The 15,617-nt window shown below is 50.2% G+C and overlaps 1 protein-coding gene across 4 annotated transcripts in view; it reads left to right on the forward strand.

Annotated features, from left to right (window-relative positions):
* Nucleotides 1-15,617, forward strand: part of LOC147243456 (AT-rich interactive domain-containing protein 1B-like) — a 29,135-nt gene that overhangs the window by 13,223 nt on the left and 295 nt on the right. For 2 of the 4 annotated variants that reach the window (XM_086189469.1, XM_086189471.1), the window contains 17 exons: nucleotides 835-1,081; nucleotides 1,875-1,958; nucleotides 2,048-2,194; nucleotides 2,313-2,652; nucleotides 2,856-2,983; nucleotides 3,074-3,180; nucleotides 7,441-7,581; nucleotides 8,505-8,714; nucleotides 8,938-9,157; nucleotides 9,675-9,810; nucleotides 9,953-10,131; nucleotides 10,565-10,694; nucleotides 11,105-11,221; nucleotides 11,301-11,382; nucleotides 11,461-12,181; nucleotides 13,332-13,462; nucleotides 13,563-15,617. The exon at nucleotides 13,563-15,617 is cut by the window's right edge and continues 295 nt beyond it. In XM_086189469.1, the coding sequence (XP_086045595.1) occupies nucleotides 835-1,081; nucleotides 1,875-1,958; nucleotides 2,048-2,194; nucleotides 2,313-2,652; nucleotides 2,856-2,983; nucleotides 3,074-3,180; nucleotides 7,441-7,581; nucleotides 8,505-8,714; nucleotides 8,938-9,157; nucleotides 9,675-9,810; nucleotides 9,953-10,131; nucleotides 10,565-10,694; nucleotides 11,105-11,221; nucleotides 11,301-11,382; nucleotides 11,461-12,181; nucleotides 13,332-13,462; nucleotides 13,563-15,251 (4,809 nt within the window). In that variant the 3' untranslated portion in view covers nucleotides 15,252-15,617. The remainder of the gene's footprint in view (nucleotides 1-834; nucleotides 1,082-1,874; nucleotides 1,959-2,047; nucleotides 2,195-2,312; nucleotides 2,653-2,855; nucleotides 2,984-3,073; nucleotides 3,181-7,440; nucleotides 7,582-8,504; nucleotides 8,715-8,937; nucleotides 9,158-9,674; nucleotides 9,811-9,952; nucleotides 10,132-10,564; nucleotides 10,695-11,104; nucleotides 11,222-11,300; nucleotides 11,383-11,460; nucleotides 12,182-13,331; nucleotides 13,463-13,562) is intronic. The other 2 variants (XM_086189472.1, XM_086189470.1) reach the window with 2 other exon arrangements.

Consider the following 15,617-nt stretch of genomic DNA (forward strand, 5'->3'; position numbering starts at 1 on the left):
CAGCTGATTGGCCAAGCTGTTGGCAGGGAGGGAGGAGATGCTTCTGCGCTGTGAGCTGCTGGCTGGCTGCTCTCTTTCTTCCTCTCCTCTCCTCTCATCCTCTTTTCTTCTTTTCTACCCTCTTTCATCTTACCGTCCTCCTCATTCCTCCTCCTCTCCCCAAGTTTCCATTTTCCAGCTCAGATGTTTCCATCTGTCCAATGAGACCAGATTGACATCTAGATTCCTCCACTTGTGTTTCATGCAACAGAATGGAAACAAGCTTCTAGAGATGGAGTGATGAGCGAGATTCAAATATAGGAGGGAAAGTGTGTGTGTGTGTGTCGTCTTTTCTCCATCCAGTTCAGACGTGTCTGCTCAGGTCACACAGAGGTTAGCCGTCTTCCTGTTTTGGCTAAAAGTCTGTCAGCCACCAGCAAGAGCCGACGGCTGTTGGTGCATCTCTCTCTGTCCATCCCGCCCTCCGTCCCTCTGTCCTTCTCTCTGTCCTTCCTTCCGTCAAAGGTCACTGTGGAAGTCACATGATGCAACCCTGATGCTCTGTTTCTCGATTCTTTTTCAACTGAGTGTCAAGTGGATTTAGTCTTCAGGACCATTCAGTCTCCTGACCAGTGAGAAACTGCAGAATCACTTGCCAGCTGCCTCCATTGGTCTGGGTGGTCATCAACCTCCTGTAAGCGAGTTGTGATGTCAGGTGTTGAGCTGCTGCTCCGTCAGCAGTCTGACTGGAAGTAAATGGCGCCAGTCAGACTGGAAACTCAGTTGATTCTGCTTCTCTGAGTGGAGAAAACTTTGCCTTTGAAATGAGAAATCATAAAATACCCTGTGTCTCAGGATCTGTCCGGCTCCATTGATGACCTTCCTACGGGTACCGAAGCGGCAGTTAGTTCGGGGGCGTTGGCCTCCGTTGGCGCACAGAGTGATCAAGGAACACCAGTTCGCTCCCCTTTCTCCCCCCATGTCTCACCCCGACTCCCACCATCAGGCCGAACTGGACCCTCCCCCTCTCCCACACCACCTCCTGCTGGTTCCAGCAGTCAGCCGCGGTCCGGACCACTCTCGCCCACTGCTGGCGGACAAGGTAGGATGATGAGGTCACTTCATGTTATGGTACGCTTTCATTTCCACCCCATTTTCACATCCTTCATGACGTCTGATTTCACATGGGTGCTGTGTTGCCACAACGACCACCACAGAGAGAGCTGTGACAATTACTTGAGCAACTGATTGATTGACAGTTTTATCCTATAATGGTTTATCACTTTTCCTCGACAGAAATGCTGATGACATCATCGGCATGAGAAGACGGCAGACATTTGTCTCTATTCTTTCACCTGAATAATGATCAGCTGGAATCAGATTAATTGATCTGTTACCTGCTATCAACCTGCATCTGATGGAACAGTAGTCTGTTCCCATCTTGATAACATGCGTTCCTCATGCTTGTCATACTTGTTTGCCACATCAGCTTCCTAAAGCTGAAGGAATCTTTTCCTAAGAATATCAGCAGATAGCTCAATAAAACAGTTTGTTTTCCCTGACACACACACACACACACACACACACACACACACATCCTTGTACTTATATCTTGGTGAGGTCTTTCATTGACGTAATTCATTCCCTATCCCCTCCCCCTAACCATCTCAACTGACTGCCTGACCCTTTACCCTAAACCTAACCTGAACCTGATTCTAACTTCGACTCTAAAACCAAGTCTTGACCTTCAAACGGCCCTTTGAAGATGTGAGGACCAGATAAAATGTCCTTACTTTCCAAAAATGTGTACGTAGCATGTACAAGAACACACACACACACACACACACACACACACACACACAGACAGTCATTCTATCTTTCTCTATCCGTCTCAGGGTCTCAGACAAACCCCCAGGTCTCTAGTTCAGGATCTGATGCGGGGCCTCACCCATCCCAACCCCCCATGACTCCAGACAGAGGTATTATAGGTTATGACTCACCTAGACTGATGTGTGACCTCTAGTGGTGAAAGCACTGAAAGACAAATGTTGTATTTTTGGGTTTTCAGGTTTTCCTCCTTCCATACAGCGCAGCACACAGTTTAGCCCCCAACAGTTAGCACTGTCCATGTCCCCTCATGCAGCCCCGGGGGGCCCCATGCATCACACTCCTTACCAGCAGGGTGGTCCCCCCTACAGCCAGTATGGACCCCCAGGTATCATGCAGACTGTTGTCCAGCATGCCAGCAAATTTCACCTTAATTTTTCAATTGATATTTGTTTAAGGATTTTGAAGTTATCTGATGCCCCTCCATCTCTCCTCAACCTCCACAGGTAACTATCCCCGGCCCCCCCACTATGGTGGAGCCCCCTGTACCAACTACAGCGGCCCGGGCCCCGGTCTGGCCAACAGCCTGGGGTTGAATGCCAGCAGTCCCATGCATGGTCAGGGCCCCTCCACCCCAGGCCGCGGCCCTGGCCCTGGCCCTGGTGCCCGACCATACCCTGCTGGAGGTGGTGCCATGGCGCCCTCCTCCCCTGGAATGCCGCAGCCAGCTGGACAAGGCATGGGACCTCCAGGGCCCAATGCCAGCCGCAAACCACACGAGGCTGGCTCCAACACTGGGCTGAGTACTAACTCATCATCCTCATCTTCCACCACCGCTCAGAACAGGTGAGTCCTGACGGTGTGCTGACATGGAGACGTAGTCAGACCAAAGATGTCTTACTTCTGCAACTAAACACAAGTAAACAACCCGTCATAGTCACCCCCCTTGTCCAGAGAGGAGGAGGAGCTTATTTTCTCCAGGCTTCCCCATTATCATTCTGTCACAAATGCCAGAAAACCTAATGAAACTCTTCTTCTGTGGTTTCAAGGCAGGGCAGTTACCCAGGTGTGGTGCCAATGGGAGGAATTGTTCCTGGGGGTCCCTATAGCCAGCAACCAGGCAGCAACTCTGGGAGGATGACCCCCCAGGGTCTCACCTACAATGCTGCCTCCTCTGGTAGGAGCCCAAAGTGACTGGACGGAGGTTACTCCCATCACAGCGTCAGTGCTGATTCAAAGTTGTTCCCTTTGATCATCACTCCTTCAGGCCCTGTGATGATGCCAGCAGACGGAATGGGCACTCATCCAGATGCTAAGAGGGCGGAGCTCAGCAAGGAGGGCATCAATCCACCGTGTGAACCTCCTAAATCCAAGGTAACTACTCAGTGTCCCCCAGTACAACTTTCCCTGCATGCTCTAGCTGATGCATGCATTCTGCATCTTTTCTGCAATGATCAGAGGTGTGTGAACTGTGACAAGTCTCCAGGTCAGACACCTGAGATCAGGTGTGTGGTTCCAAGCAGCTGAAGATATCAGTTCTACATCAGATCCACCAGTAAACACCAGACCGGTGGATGGTGGAGGTTCAGTTCTACATCAGATCCACCAGTAAACACCGGACCGGTGGATGTTGGAGGTTCAGTTCTACATCAGATCCACCAGTAAACACCGGACCGGTGGATGTCGGAGGTTCAGTTCTACATCAGATCCACCAGTAAACACCAGACCGGTGGATGGTGGAGGTTCAGTTCTATATCAGATCCACCAGTAAACACCAGACTGGTGGATGGTGGAGGTTCAGTTCTACATCAGATTAACCAGTAAACACCAGACCGGTGGATGGTGGAGGTTCAGTTCTATATCAGATCCACCAGTAAACACCAGACTGGTGGATGGTGGAGGTTCAGTTCTACATCAGATTAACCAGTAAACACAGAACCGGTGGATGTCGGAGGTTCAGTTCTACATCAGATCCACCAGTAAACACCAGACTGGTGGATGGTGGAGGTTCAGTTCTACATCAGATCCACCAGTAAACACCAGACCGGTGGATGGTGGAGGTTCAGTTCTACATCAGATCCACCAGTAAACACCAGACTGGTGGATGGTGGAGGTGGATCGGCCATTTTCACTAGTAGTTAAAAAATTAATGAATGGTTTTACAGACATAAATAGTTTCCACCCAACGGCAAACGCTTTCTGATCTGAGGATCACGCATCACCCACAGGTGAGGCGCTAACAGTGGCATCAACGGTCACTGCTCCAGGAAAGCCTGAACTAAAACACTCAGTGGCCACATCTCCCTTTGCAGTGCGTCGGTGTTTGTTGCTGCTGGATTGCATTTAAAATACGTCCATAAATCTTCTCGTCCTTTCTGACCACCGAGCCCCTTTGTTGACGCTGCCGCCGCGGTGAAGTGTCTGTGGCCAGTGACCGCAGGTGTGTTGAGCAGAATGTTTGCTGCGTGCCGGGTGGTGGGCGTGACCAAAGAAGGATGCAGCAGCATTGCAGACACTCTTAAGGTTTTAATTGACAGATTCCACGCACAAGAAGCAGAAATCTCACAAATTTTGAATGTCTGACAGATGCCCACTAACGTTTACGTCCATTCTTGTCTCGTTGACGAAAACCCACATACACTTTTCATATTTTAGTCATCAAAGAGCTGTGCTTATCTCGTTGTTGTCATGAAAAAGAGGGGCGTCAATGAAACAATTTTGTCATCGTCATTGTTGACAAAAACAACACTGGTGGAGGTCTTTAAAGGTCATCAGGGGGAACTTTCCTGTTGGACTATAAACACCTCTCGTCCCTTACATGACCACTTCCTGTTGGACTACAAACACACCTCATCCCTTATATGCCCACTTCCTGTTGGACTATAAACACCTCTCGTCCCTTACATGCCCACTTCCTGTTGGACTACAAACACACCTCATCCCTTATATGCCCACTTCCTGTTGGACTATAAACACCTCTCGTCCCTTACATGCCCACTTCCTGCTGGACTACAAAAACACCTCTCGTCCCTTACATGCCCACTTCCTGTTGGACTACAAAAGCACTTCGTCCCTTACATGCCCACTTCCTGTTGGACTACAAAACCACCTCATCCCTGTTGTTAAAAGAATTACAGTTGTTCTCGTACTGATACCAGTATCAGAAAAGCCTCTGATACTGCAAAAATTTCCCATCTGGCACAGGGTGCAAACGAGTCTGGAACCATTTGGTTCCATGTCTTTATTCCTGTATAACCAACCAAAGATATTGACCTTTATTTTACCTGGAAGTCGTGTTGAGGTTTGAATCTCTTTTACAAGAGAGACCTGGGATGGTGGAGTCAAAAATAACAGCTTAAAAACAAAACACTGACTGTTTTCCTTTTCCAGAAATAACTTATTTGTTGCTCTTACATGGCGGTGTGTTGTTGCTGGCAACTACTCATTTCAGGGCAAAGAAGAAGCAGATAGTATTCACCGTTATGCTAGCTACCCCCTCAGTAGTTGCTTGTGCTGTTTAAAAGCAAAAAATTGACCCTGAAACACTCGGAAACCCAGCTGAGCTTCATGCTGCTCAGCTTCCTGAATTGAGGCTATCAGCTTCCACTGATGTGGGATGCCCTGTGTTTCAGGTCTACCTTGAAGATGTTTACAACCTGCTCAGGCACTCAGTCTTCTATAGTCGCTCTTCTCTCCTCCAGAGTGTTTGCAGGCTTGGAGGTTTGCGGCGGGGCCGGCTGCCGGCTTTATCGCGGTCTACTATCGTGGCTCTCACAGCTCAAGTGAGAGGAAGACAGAACTCAGACAGAACTTGAGGGGTTTCTTGTCTCCTCTCGTAAGTCTGTCCCTGACTGGTTCAGCTGGGAATGTTCAGCGTCCATGAATGTCTGTTGGTACATCAGAGTCATTTATCGATCATCGTTCCACTACTATGATTTACAAAGTAGTGGCAGCATTACTCTGGATAATCAATGATATAGTGCTGGTCAGGTAACATAGAACACAGTTTCCTGAACATGAGACTGGTTTGCTGCCAAAGTTCTTTTTCAAGGGTACCATCACTGTGTCCTGGGCCTACCCTTGTCCAAAACCACATTGCTTTTGCAGAATGATGAGAGGTGGAGCCTGACGTCTCCCCTGTGCTAACACAACAACATGGAGGGACGTTTGGCTGTGTGAGATTAAAACTTGGTGTTGCTAACTGCTACGAGTGCTAGCTGACTTGCCAAACCTCCAGCTCCTGAGAGCTCGTCTTGGTCTTCAAACTCCATTTTAATTGTAGTACAAATGTCAGTGTGAAGTCAGGAGGTTCCACAGAGGTGCTCTTGTTTCTGAGTGTTGTTGACAGTATTGATCGGTTGATCTCCAGCAGCACGGTGTTTATCACACTTCTGATTATCATGTGTGGCCGGAAAACCAAATTAAGAGTTTATGCTGTAATGGCTTCAAGAGAAGCCGTTGTTGACCTTCTTTCTGTTTCGCTTGTGCTCCACTGGCTAATGTTTTCAGTGGTGTTGATGTGTCAGAAGGATGATATAAAATATAAGGCTGATTTTCACCAAACTTGGTTGAGGGGCGGGCCTACACAAAGAAACAGCCCATCACATTCACACATATTGAACTTTTCTCCAACTGCTTGGATGATGTCATGTAGGAACTCTCCAAGTGCCTTCTAGCCACTGGTTTCATGTTTATGTGTATGTCACTTGAAGTTACTGGTTTTGATTCTCAAATGTAGAAAGAGAGAAGCTCTAAATGCGGCCTTGGCTCTTCACTTTTACAGTAATAGAGCTATAACAAATAAAATATTGATATGAACACTTTCTTTTACATCAAGCTGAACATTTAACACATTCAATATTTGTCACTGCCAGACGATACAGTATTCATTAACACTCTCTACCATTTATGATTTATAATGTGACACTTCCTGCAAATCCGATCTACTTGGCACAAAACAGTCCACCATCTTGGTTGGCTACATTTTATGGACACGCCTCCTGGACAAAACCATTCATGTGTCCTGGTTGGCAGGCTAACTGACTGAATTCAACCAGTGTGTGACATGAAGCCATGTCCATAGATCAGGCATTAACAGTGTGTATTTGTTGGTAGAAGGGAACCGTGCTTGCGTTCAGCATTCGTTTCTTACAACCTCTCTGCCCACTCTGCTTGGCGCATGCGTAGGCAGGGTTCAGTGTGATGACTGCTAACAGTTGCCGCTAGCGGCTATTCACAGCCACACGTGCTAGCATGTCCTCATGTGAGAATTCTTCACAGTGAAAAAAGATGGCAAATGTTTGACGGACATATGGTTGTGCAGTCTCCCTGAGATGCTTTCCATTATCCCACTGAACCAAAGAAAACAGCAAAGGTTGTGGCTAAAGCTAGCGCCATCTGACATGTTGTCAACCAGCCACAGTCGAGCGTCGTTCTGCTTCCTGCCTGCTGTGTGATGTCACAGGTCTGTCGGCTGACCTTCCAGCCGCATTAACCTGACTGCTTCTTTGCTAGCAGCTGTGAAATGCTAACATTACTCTGCTTGTCAGCTCTGTGAGTGTGCGACAGGTGTTGGGTCTTCATGGCGTCCTTCCTGCCTGACCTCATGTGGCTCTGTTGTGTTTTGTATCACAGGACAGCATCAGCGCTCGGTGTGTGTCGCAGCCCCCCACCCCCTCCCCCATGTCCCCCAGCCAAGCTAGTCTGTCCTCCTGTCATGGGGAGGACAGCGATAGCATTAGCTGCCCCGCCTGGCCCAAGACGCCTGTCAGCCCCGTAAGTGCCACAAAGCACAACATCCCACTTCCTTTCTGTTCTTGTTTGTTTTATTATCAGGGTTCTACGGTGCATTTATGACTTTGTGACTCTTTCTTTTGGTTGTTTCTCACCGTGGAGCCCTGCTCTTGGCTGCTGATGTGTGAAAACCTTGTAACTCCAAGCTCCTTTGCCTGTTGTCTGTGTCAGTTGATGCTCACATCATTGAGCCCTCCTGTCAAAGTCTGTCACATGACGCTATTTTGATCCTTGCTGTCATTGTGACACTTTGGAGATGCAAGGTTTTCATTTAATGACACTGACTTCAAATATTTTTGTTCTTTTTCCATCATAACATTTTTACATCTTTGTGTGATTTTCTGTGTATTGACGGTGAGGATGTCAGTGCCTGAAGATGTTGGGTCACAGGTGTCTGCATGCTGGAAACTTAGTGTGTCAACACTTTCTCAAGAGGTTGACACCTACTAAACCACAGACCCCCGTGAGATTAGAGATTTCAGATTCAACTTTCTGTTGCCTTTCAAAAACAATTCAATGTTTAATCAGCATATGCACTCTGGCAACAGCTCTGCTTGCTAACAGCCTTATGTAGCAAGTAGAATCATGTTCAGTGTGGTGGGATTAGCAAGATCACATGTAGCTTGATGTCGTCAGTTTATTGGTCGTAGCAACATGAGGAGCAAGCCCTTGGCAGTGTGCAGACGGTTTGCCATCAAAAATCTGCAGACTGCACCCCATTTTTTTAATGGAATTTTTTTTTAGGGTTTTGTCTGTGGTGGGTACATTCATCTCGCCTACTGTGACCCTGGAAGGTGACCCTGCTCCTATGACCCTGGTTCCAAGTTCATGCTCCTCTCTGGTGTATACATGATAAAATGTACCTGGACACTCTTGCGAACTCCATCTCTGTCTCATTCCTTCAGAAGGCCAGCATCGCAACCATGACCAACGAGAAGATCACACGGCTGTATGAGATGGGCTGTGAGCCTGAGCGGCGGCTCTGGGTGGACCGCTACCTGACCTTCATGGAGGAGAGGGGGACGCCGGTCCCAAACCTGCCCGCTGTTGGCAAGAAGCCGCTGGACCTTTGCAGACTTTACCTGGCGGTCAGGGAGATTGGTGGCCTGGCCATGGTGAGGCATTCACCAACCTTCCTCTATTCATTTTACTGATTCTTGAAACCAACCTCTGATCTTACTTGTAGTTACGTTTGAGTTCTTCGGGGAACAGCCTCAACCAACAGTTCTTTTTACTGCTGATAAATCTGTGGTCTATAACCGTCTTAGTAAAAGCAGCACAAGGGGTTCAGCTGTGACGCTTCCCCTGACCCTCCATCTCTCCTCTTGTCCTCCATAGGTGAACAAGAATAAGAAATGGCGGGAGCTGTCGTCCCTGTTGAACGTGGGGACGTCCAGCAGCTCCGCCAGCTCTCTGAAGAAGCAGTACATCCAGTACCTGTTCGCCTACGAGTGTAAGGTGGAACGAGGAGAGGAGCCTCCCCCTGAGACCCTGGCACCCGCAGGAGATGCCAAGAAACCTCTGTCACTCCAGACCAAGATCCAGCCACCATCCCCAGGTGAGAGTGACTGTCCCTCACACACACACACACACCTGAAATTAGTGCCGCCATTGACCGAATGTGAGTTATTTTGTGTCATTGTACTCAGCCTCAATTGGTGGGAGATAAAAATATTAACCCCTGACATTCACCCTTGTTTGATTCAGACACTCTAGTGAGGGAATACATGCTGTTACCTGGCAACTTGAGTTCACAACGCTAGTAAGACAACCCCAACAGCTCATGTAGTCTTCTGCCTTGGGTTTGCTACCTGGTTAGCAGCGTGCCTCTGAAAGCCTCCTGTGCCCATGGGGCTTGTGGGTAGAGGAGTTGCTGTTATCTAACAGGTGCTCATCAACCTTATGTACAACTGTTAGTGCAGCGAAGGGGAAGTGTGATGGTGTAGGAGCTCAGACAGTCACCACTGTAGCAAATATATGATGCCTGATGAACAGGTTCATGTGAAGTCATGCAGTTGGCAAGTACGTCATACACTGCTTAGTGTAGCTCAAGCTGACATCTGCTCTGTCTGCAGCCAACTCAGGCTCCCTGCAGGGCCCCAACACCCCCCAGTCCAGCAGCAGCTCACTAACAGAGGCCCCTGCAGACCTGAAGCCCCTGACGCCAGCATCCACACCCCACAGCCAGATGGGACCCCAGCCTACAAACAGGTAGGGGTTGTTAACTCTGATGATTAGATTTTGTTCTTTTTGAGGAAGATATAAACAGCGTTGAGGTTTAATCGCCCACTGTTGCACTTGTGCATCCAGAAGCCGACATGCTAACAGTGTAACGTCTGCTGGTTGCTCTCAGGAGTTTGGGAGGAGTTAACATCCAGGACCCATTCTCCGAAAGCAGTGATTCTGCTTTTAACAGCAAGCGAGGTCCCGGACCAGGCAGTGGCTCCTATCAGCCAGGGGGAGGCCCCTCCGACCCCTCCATGAGGATACAGTATGAGGCCAGCAAGGATGCGTACGGAGGACCTCGGAAAGGTGAGGCGTTCGTCAAAACATGTCATTACATTTGCCATTTGTGGCGATGCCCACAAATGGCAGCCGTTAACAGCATCCAATAGAACATGTAGACTACCACAGGAATGATGCCTGTAGAAGTTCCTCCTGATGGGATCAGCTGCTGAGACCATCAGCTGATATTTGACAGTTCATGTCATTGTGTCATCAACTGTGCTCTGCTGCACCCTGGTGGTCAGGGTGCCTACAGCAGGTCAACTTGACTCTGTGGCATCATTCTTATGTCCTCCGTCACCATTGCTCTTCTCTCCTGTGAAATTTTCAGAGATTGAAGTCGAGTTCCTGAGTTCTCAGGAAGGACATGAGTTCAAAGTCATGCCAGCCCCTTAAACATCAGGACTGATATTCTTGATAAGAAAAAGCCTGTCAAATGGATTCCTCTGTTCCTCATTAGGTGAGGCCTTTGGCCCCGGCCAGATGCCCAGCGGTGCCATGCAGGACATGTACCGTGGGTCTCCCTCTGGGCCCTTGACAGGATTGGGCCCTCGGCCCCAGTACCCCTACTGTCCTGGATTCGAGCGGCGGTAAGAAATCCCTCCGACTGTTGGACAGTTTACATTGACCATAGTCTGTTTCCACTGCTACTATTTTGACTTGAAAGTGTGATCAGTACCACCTGAGTACAGGACCATTCCATGACCCAGTGCCTCCTGAGAAAAGTTCTGTTGTCACTGACGGTGAGAAGAGGTAATCCATTATTAAGAAATTTAACAGAAATGATGTCCTGTTGGAGATTTGCAGCAGAGGAAGTGCAAACAAATCATTGATCAGAAGACCGATCGGACCTCAGGGGGGGATCAACATTTTACGTGATCTGAATCATAAAGAGATCATTGAAAATTGCAGTGGGAGTCAACATAAACATTCACAAATCAGGGTGTTTGAGAAGTCACAGTACTTGGTACTCATACCACAGACTTTCCATGAATTTTAGGCCTGATCATGTGATGGGGCCAGATGGCACTATGGCACCCCCTGGGGGTCAGAACACCATGGGTTCTTCTGGAGGGGAGGCTGGCTTGTTTCCCCCCAACAGATTTCCCCACCAGAGGTGAGAGCCGATGCATTTAAATGTGGATTCTGATTTGCTTATCAACTCTTAATGTCTAAAACTCCTGACTTTCTTTCAGACACGGACACGACAGCTATGGGCAGCAGTTTCCTGCCAGCATGGCCTACAGTTCCCATCAGCCCCTTTACCCACAGCCACAGGTAAGCAGACCTTTAGAAGATGCCGCCATATGTCGTCGTCTTGAGTTTGAAACTGATTTGGTGTCTGGTTGTCTTCAGGGGTACAAACGTCCGATGGAGGCCATGTATCCACCTCCCAAGCGCCATGAGGGCGAGGCGTTTGGCGTGCAGCAGTATGGCTCTCAGCAGCCTGACATGTTTGGGACCTATGGAGGAGGAGGAGGATATCTGGGGCCTGAGCGCCGGCCAGTCCAGGGTCAATACCTGTTCCCGTATAACCGAGACCGCCAGGGGCCCTTGCAGCACAGCATGATGGGCTCAGGACCCACAGTGACATCAGGGGTTCCTGGGGAGGGGCCACAGGCCAACATGTGGCACCCAAGGACAGATGTGGGCTACACATACAACCGACAGGGCCAGGGGCCCCCTTATACTGGCATGGGCCGAGGAGAGGACCAGGAGGGCAGGGCCCCCCAGGACAGCCAGTGGCCACTGGGCCAACGCCAGTCCCCATACTCTCCCCACTCTTCATCCCCCTCCATGTCCCTCCCCACCAGACAGCCCCCCTCCTCCTTCCAGGGCACACCTCCTGTCCCTAACCATGTGACACACTCTCACAGCCCCTCCTCCTTCCCCCGGCCCCAGGGGAGCTCTCTGTCACCCAACAGCTCTCCCTACCTCCCCCCCTTGAAGAAGCCAGGCCCCACGTCCACTCAGGGCCCCTCCCTCACCCAGAGAGAGGTCAGCTTCCCACTTGGCTCCACCGAGGCCAGTACACCCAAACTGAAGCCACGACGCCGGCTGACCGCTAAGGACACGGGTTAGATCAACACTTCCAACACCTGAAACACTTCCAACACCTGAAACACTTCCAACGCCTGAAACACTTCCAACGCCTGAAACACTTCCAACGCCTGAAACACTTCCAACACCTGAAACACTTCCAACACCTGAAACACTTCCAACACCTGAAACACTTCCAACACCTGAAACACTTCCAACGCCTGAAACACTTCCAACGCCTGAAACACTTCCAACGCCTGAAACACTTCCAACACCTGAAACACTTCCAACACTTGAAACACTTCCAACACCTGAAACACTTCCAACGCCTGAAACACTTCCAACGCCTGAAACACTTCCAACACCTGAAACACTTCCAACACCTGAAACACTTCCAACACCTGAAACACTTCCAACACCTGAAACACTTCCAACACCTGAAACACTTCCAACACCTGAAACACTTCCAACACCTGAAACACTTCCAACACTTGAAACACTTCCAACACCTGAAACACTTCCAACACCTGAAACACTTCCAACACCTGAAACACTTCCAACACCTGAAACACTTCCAACACCTGAAACACTTCCAACACTTGAAACACTTCCAACACCTGAAACACTTCCAACACTTGAAACACTTCCAACACTTGAAACACTTCCAACACCTGAAACACTTCCAACACCTGAAACACTTCCAACACCTGAAACACTTCCAACACTTGAAACACTTCCAACACCTGAAACACTTCCAACACCTGAAACACTTCCAACACCTGAAACACTTCCAACACCTGAAACACTTCCAACACCTGAAACACTTCCAACACCTGAAACACTTCCAACACCTGAAACACTTCCAACACCTGAAACACTTCCAACACTTGAAACACTTCCAACACCTGAAATACTTCCAACACCTGAAACACTTCCAACACTTGAAACACTTCCAACACCTGAAACACTTCCAACACCTGAAACACTTCCAACACCTGAAACACTTCCAACACCTGAAACACAGACATGAGCCTCCAACACCCAACGGCCTGACACGTGAACTCAATCTGGATTTATGAATTATATATTTGTGTGTAACGTGCGGAGTTGATGCATCGTATTTCAGATGCTGATTATAAACCTTGAAAATCTACAACTAATCTGATGTTCTGAATTTGTCCAATCAGGAACCCCGGAGGCATGGCGAGTGATGATGTCACTGAAGTCTGGCCTATTAGCAGAGAGTACCTGGGCTCTGGATACCATCAACATCCTGCTGTATGATGACAACACAGTGGGCTCCTTCAGCCTTGCACAGGTCCTACACACACACACACACACACTCTCTCTCTCTCTCTGTTGTTAATGAACATTGCCTTGATGGCGAGCAGTCACCTTACCTTCTCTTCTTCCTCCAGCTGCCTGGTTTCCTGGAGCTCATCGTGGAATATTACCGCCGCTGCCTCATCCAGATCTTCGGCATCCTGGAGGAGTACGAGGTGGGAACTGAGGGCCAGCAAGCTCTGCTGGAACCCTCTGCTAACCCCCCCGATGCAGAGGAGCCTGCCAGCACCTTCACCTGCACCAACCAGTCAGAGGAGGAGCAGCCAGTAGCAAGGACTTCAGCTGGGGAGGGGCTCCTCTTGGCTCCGTCCACCAGTGCTGATGCCACACTGAAAAACGCACCTGCCATCAAGGAGGAGCTGACCGAGCCCCGCCCCCAACAGGCCAGCAAGTATGACAAGTTAGCAATCAGGGTGGAGGAGATGGGGGAGAAGTGGGAGGAGGTGGAGGCACGCTGGGTGGAGATCAGCCGCCCCAACGGCTTTATCAGCGGCCTCCTGCACTGGAGGGCTGGAGGAGGAGACTCCACCGCACACATCCAGACACACCTCGAGCCCCGCGCACGACACCCCACCACATCAAACTCACTAGAGAGGGAGGGAGGAGAAGAGGGGTGGAGTCAGGAGGAGACAGGGGGGAGAGGGGGGGGAGAGACACTGCCAAATGAGAGGGAAACGCTCCCCGAAACACAGCAAGGTGACAACCTGGAGGAACAAGCTGGAGGTCAGGGGTCATTGGCACTGGGCGTGGCAGGTCAGAGTCCCGTCACGCAGCAGGAGGACGAGCCACGCTGCTGGGACGAAGCTCCGCTGTCCACCGCCGAGTCCTGGCAGGATGCGCTCGCCAAACGCTGTGTCTGCATTGCTAACATTGTGCGAGGCCTCTCCTTCATCCCGGGCAATGACAGCAACATGTCACGCCACCCTGGCCTGGTTCTGATTTTGGGCCGACTGGTCCTGTTGCACCATCACCACCCCCAAAGGGTTCGGACGCTGCCCACCTACCAGCGGGAGGAGGAGCAGGGGCTGGCGTGCAGCCGGGACGAGTGGTGGTGGGACTGCTTGGCGGCACTCAGGGAGAACACGCTGGTGACGCTCGCCAACATGGCCGGCCAGCTGGACCTGTCGCTGTACCCGGAGAGCATCTGCCTCCCCATCTTGGACGGGCTGCTGCACTGGATGGTGTGTCCGTCCGCGGAGGCGCAGGACCCCTTCACGGCGGCAGGAGGCTTCTCCCCGCTCTCACCACAGCGGCTTGCATTGGAGTGTCTGTGCAAACTGAGCATCCAGGACTGCAACGTGGACCTGCTGCTCGCCACGCCTCCCTTCAGCCGCCAGCAGAAGCTCTTTGCCACCCTGGTGCGCCTTGTGGGGGAGAGGAAGAGCCAGGTGTGCCGTGAGATGGCTGTGGCCGTTCTGTCCAACCTGGTACACGGCGACCCTACGGCGGCGCGTGCCATCGCCCTGCAGAAGGGCAGCGTCGGAACTCTTATAGGCTTCTTGGAGGACAGTGTGGCCATGGCGCAGCATCAGCACAACCCGCACAGCCTGCTGCACGCCACCGCCTCACCGCCTGAGCCACCCAGTGTCAACATGATGTGCCGTGCCGGCAAAGCCCTGCTGGCTCTGGCAAGGGTGGAGGACAACCGGCCCGAGTTTGTTCTGTATGAGAGCCGGCTGCTGGACATGTCCCTGTCCACGGTGCTGAGCCCCTCAGTGGCGGCCATCATGTGTGAAGTACTGTATAAAATCAGCCGCACGTGACATGAACAGCGCCACAGAGCGTGCTCAGTGGCACTGGAAGCAGCTCCGCCCACAAACTGGCATCTATTTTTATTTAAAGATGTTTTTACGTACAAATGAATCTATATAGAATCTATAAACTCAACGCCATCAAATGTTTATTTGGATTTTTACGTAATTTTAATACAAAATATTTAAGAGTTGTATTTTTAATTTTTTTATTCTTTCATCAGTTTGTTTAGTTTCAACCAAAGTGATGCTCGGTTCCTGCTCCCCTCATGTTCTGTAAGTGGTCCTCTTGGTTTGGGAGTGGGCGGGGTTTATTTGAGCAGCCATGTTGTAGATAAACCTCGTGTTCTTGTTCTGGTGCAATATGACGTCTCGCTT

The sequence above is a fragment of the Aulostomus chinensis genome, chromosome 20 (assembly GCF_037954235.1).
Source record: "Aulostomus chinensis isolate RoL2024-O1b breed Wild chromosome 20, RoL_Achi_v1.0, whole genome shotgun sequence".
Lineage (NCBI taxonomy): Eukaryota > Metazoa > Chordata > Actinopteri > Syngnathiformes > Aulostomidae > Aulostomus > Aulostomus chinensis.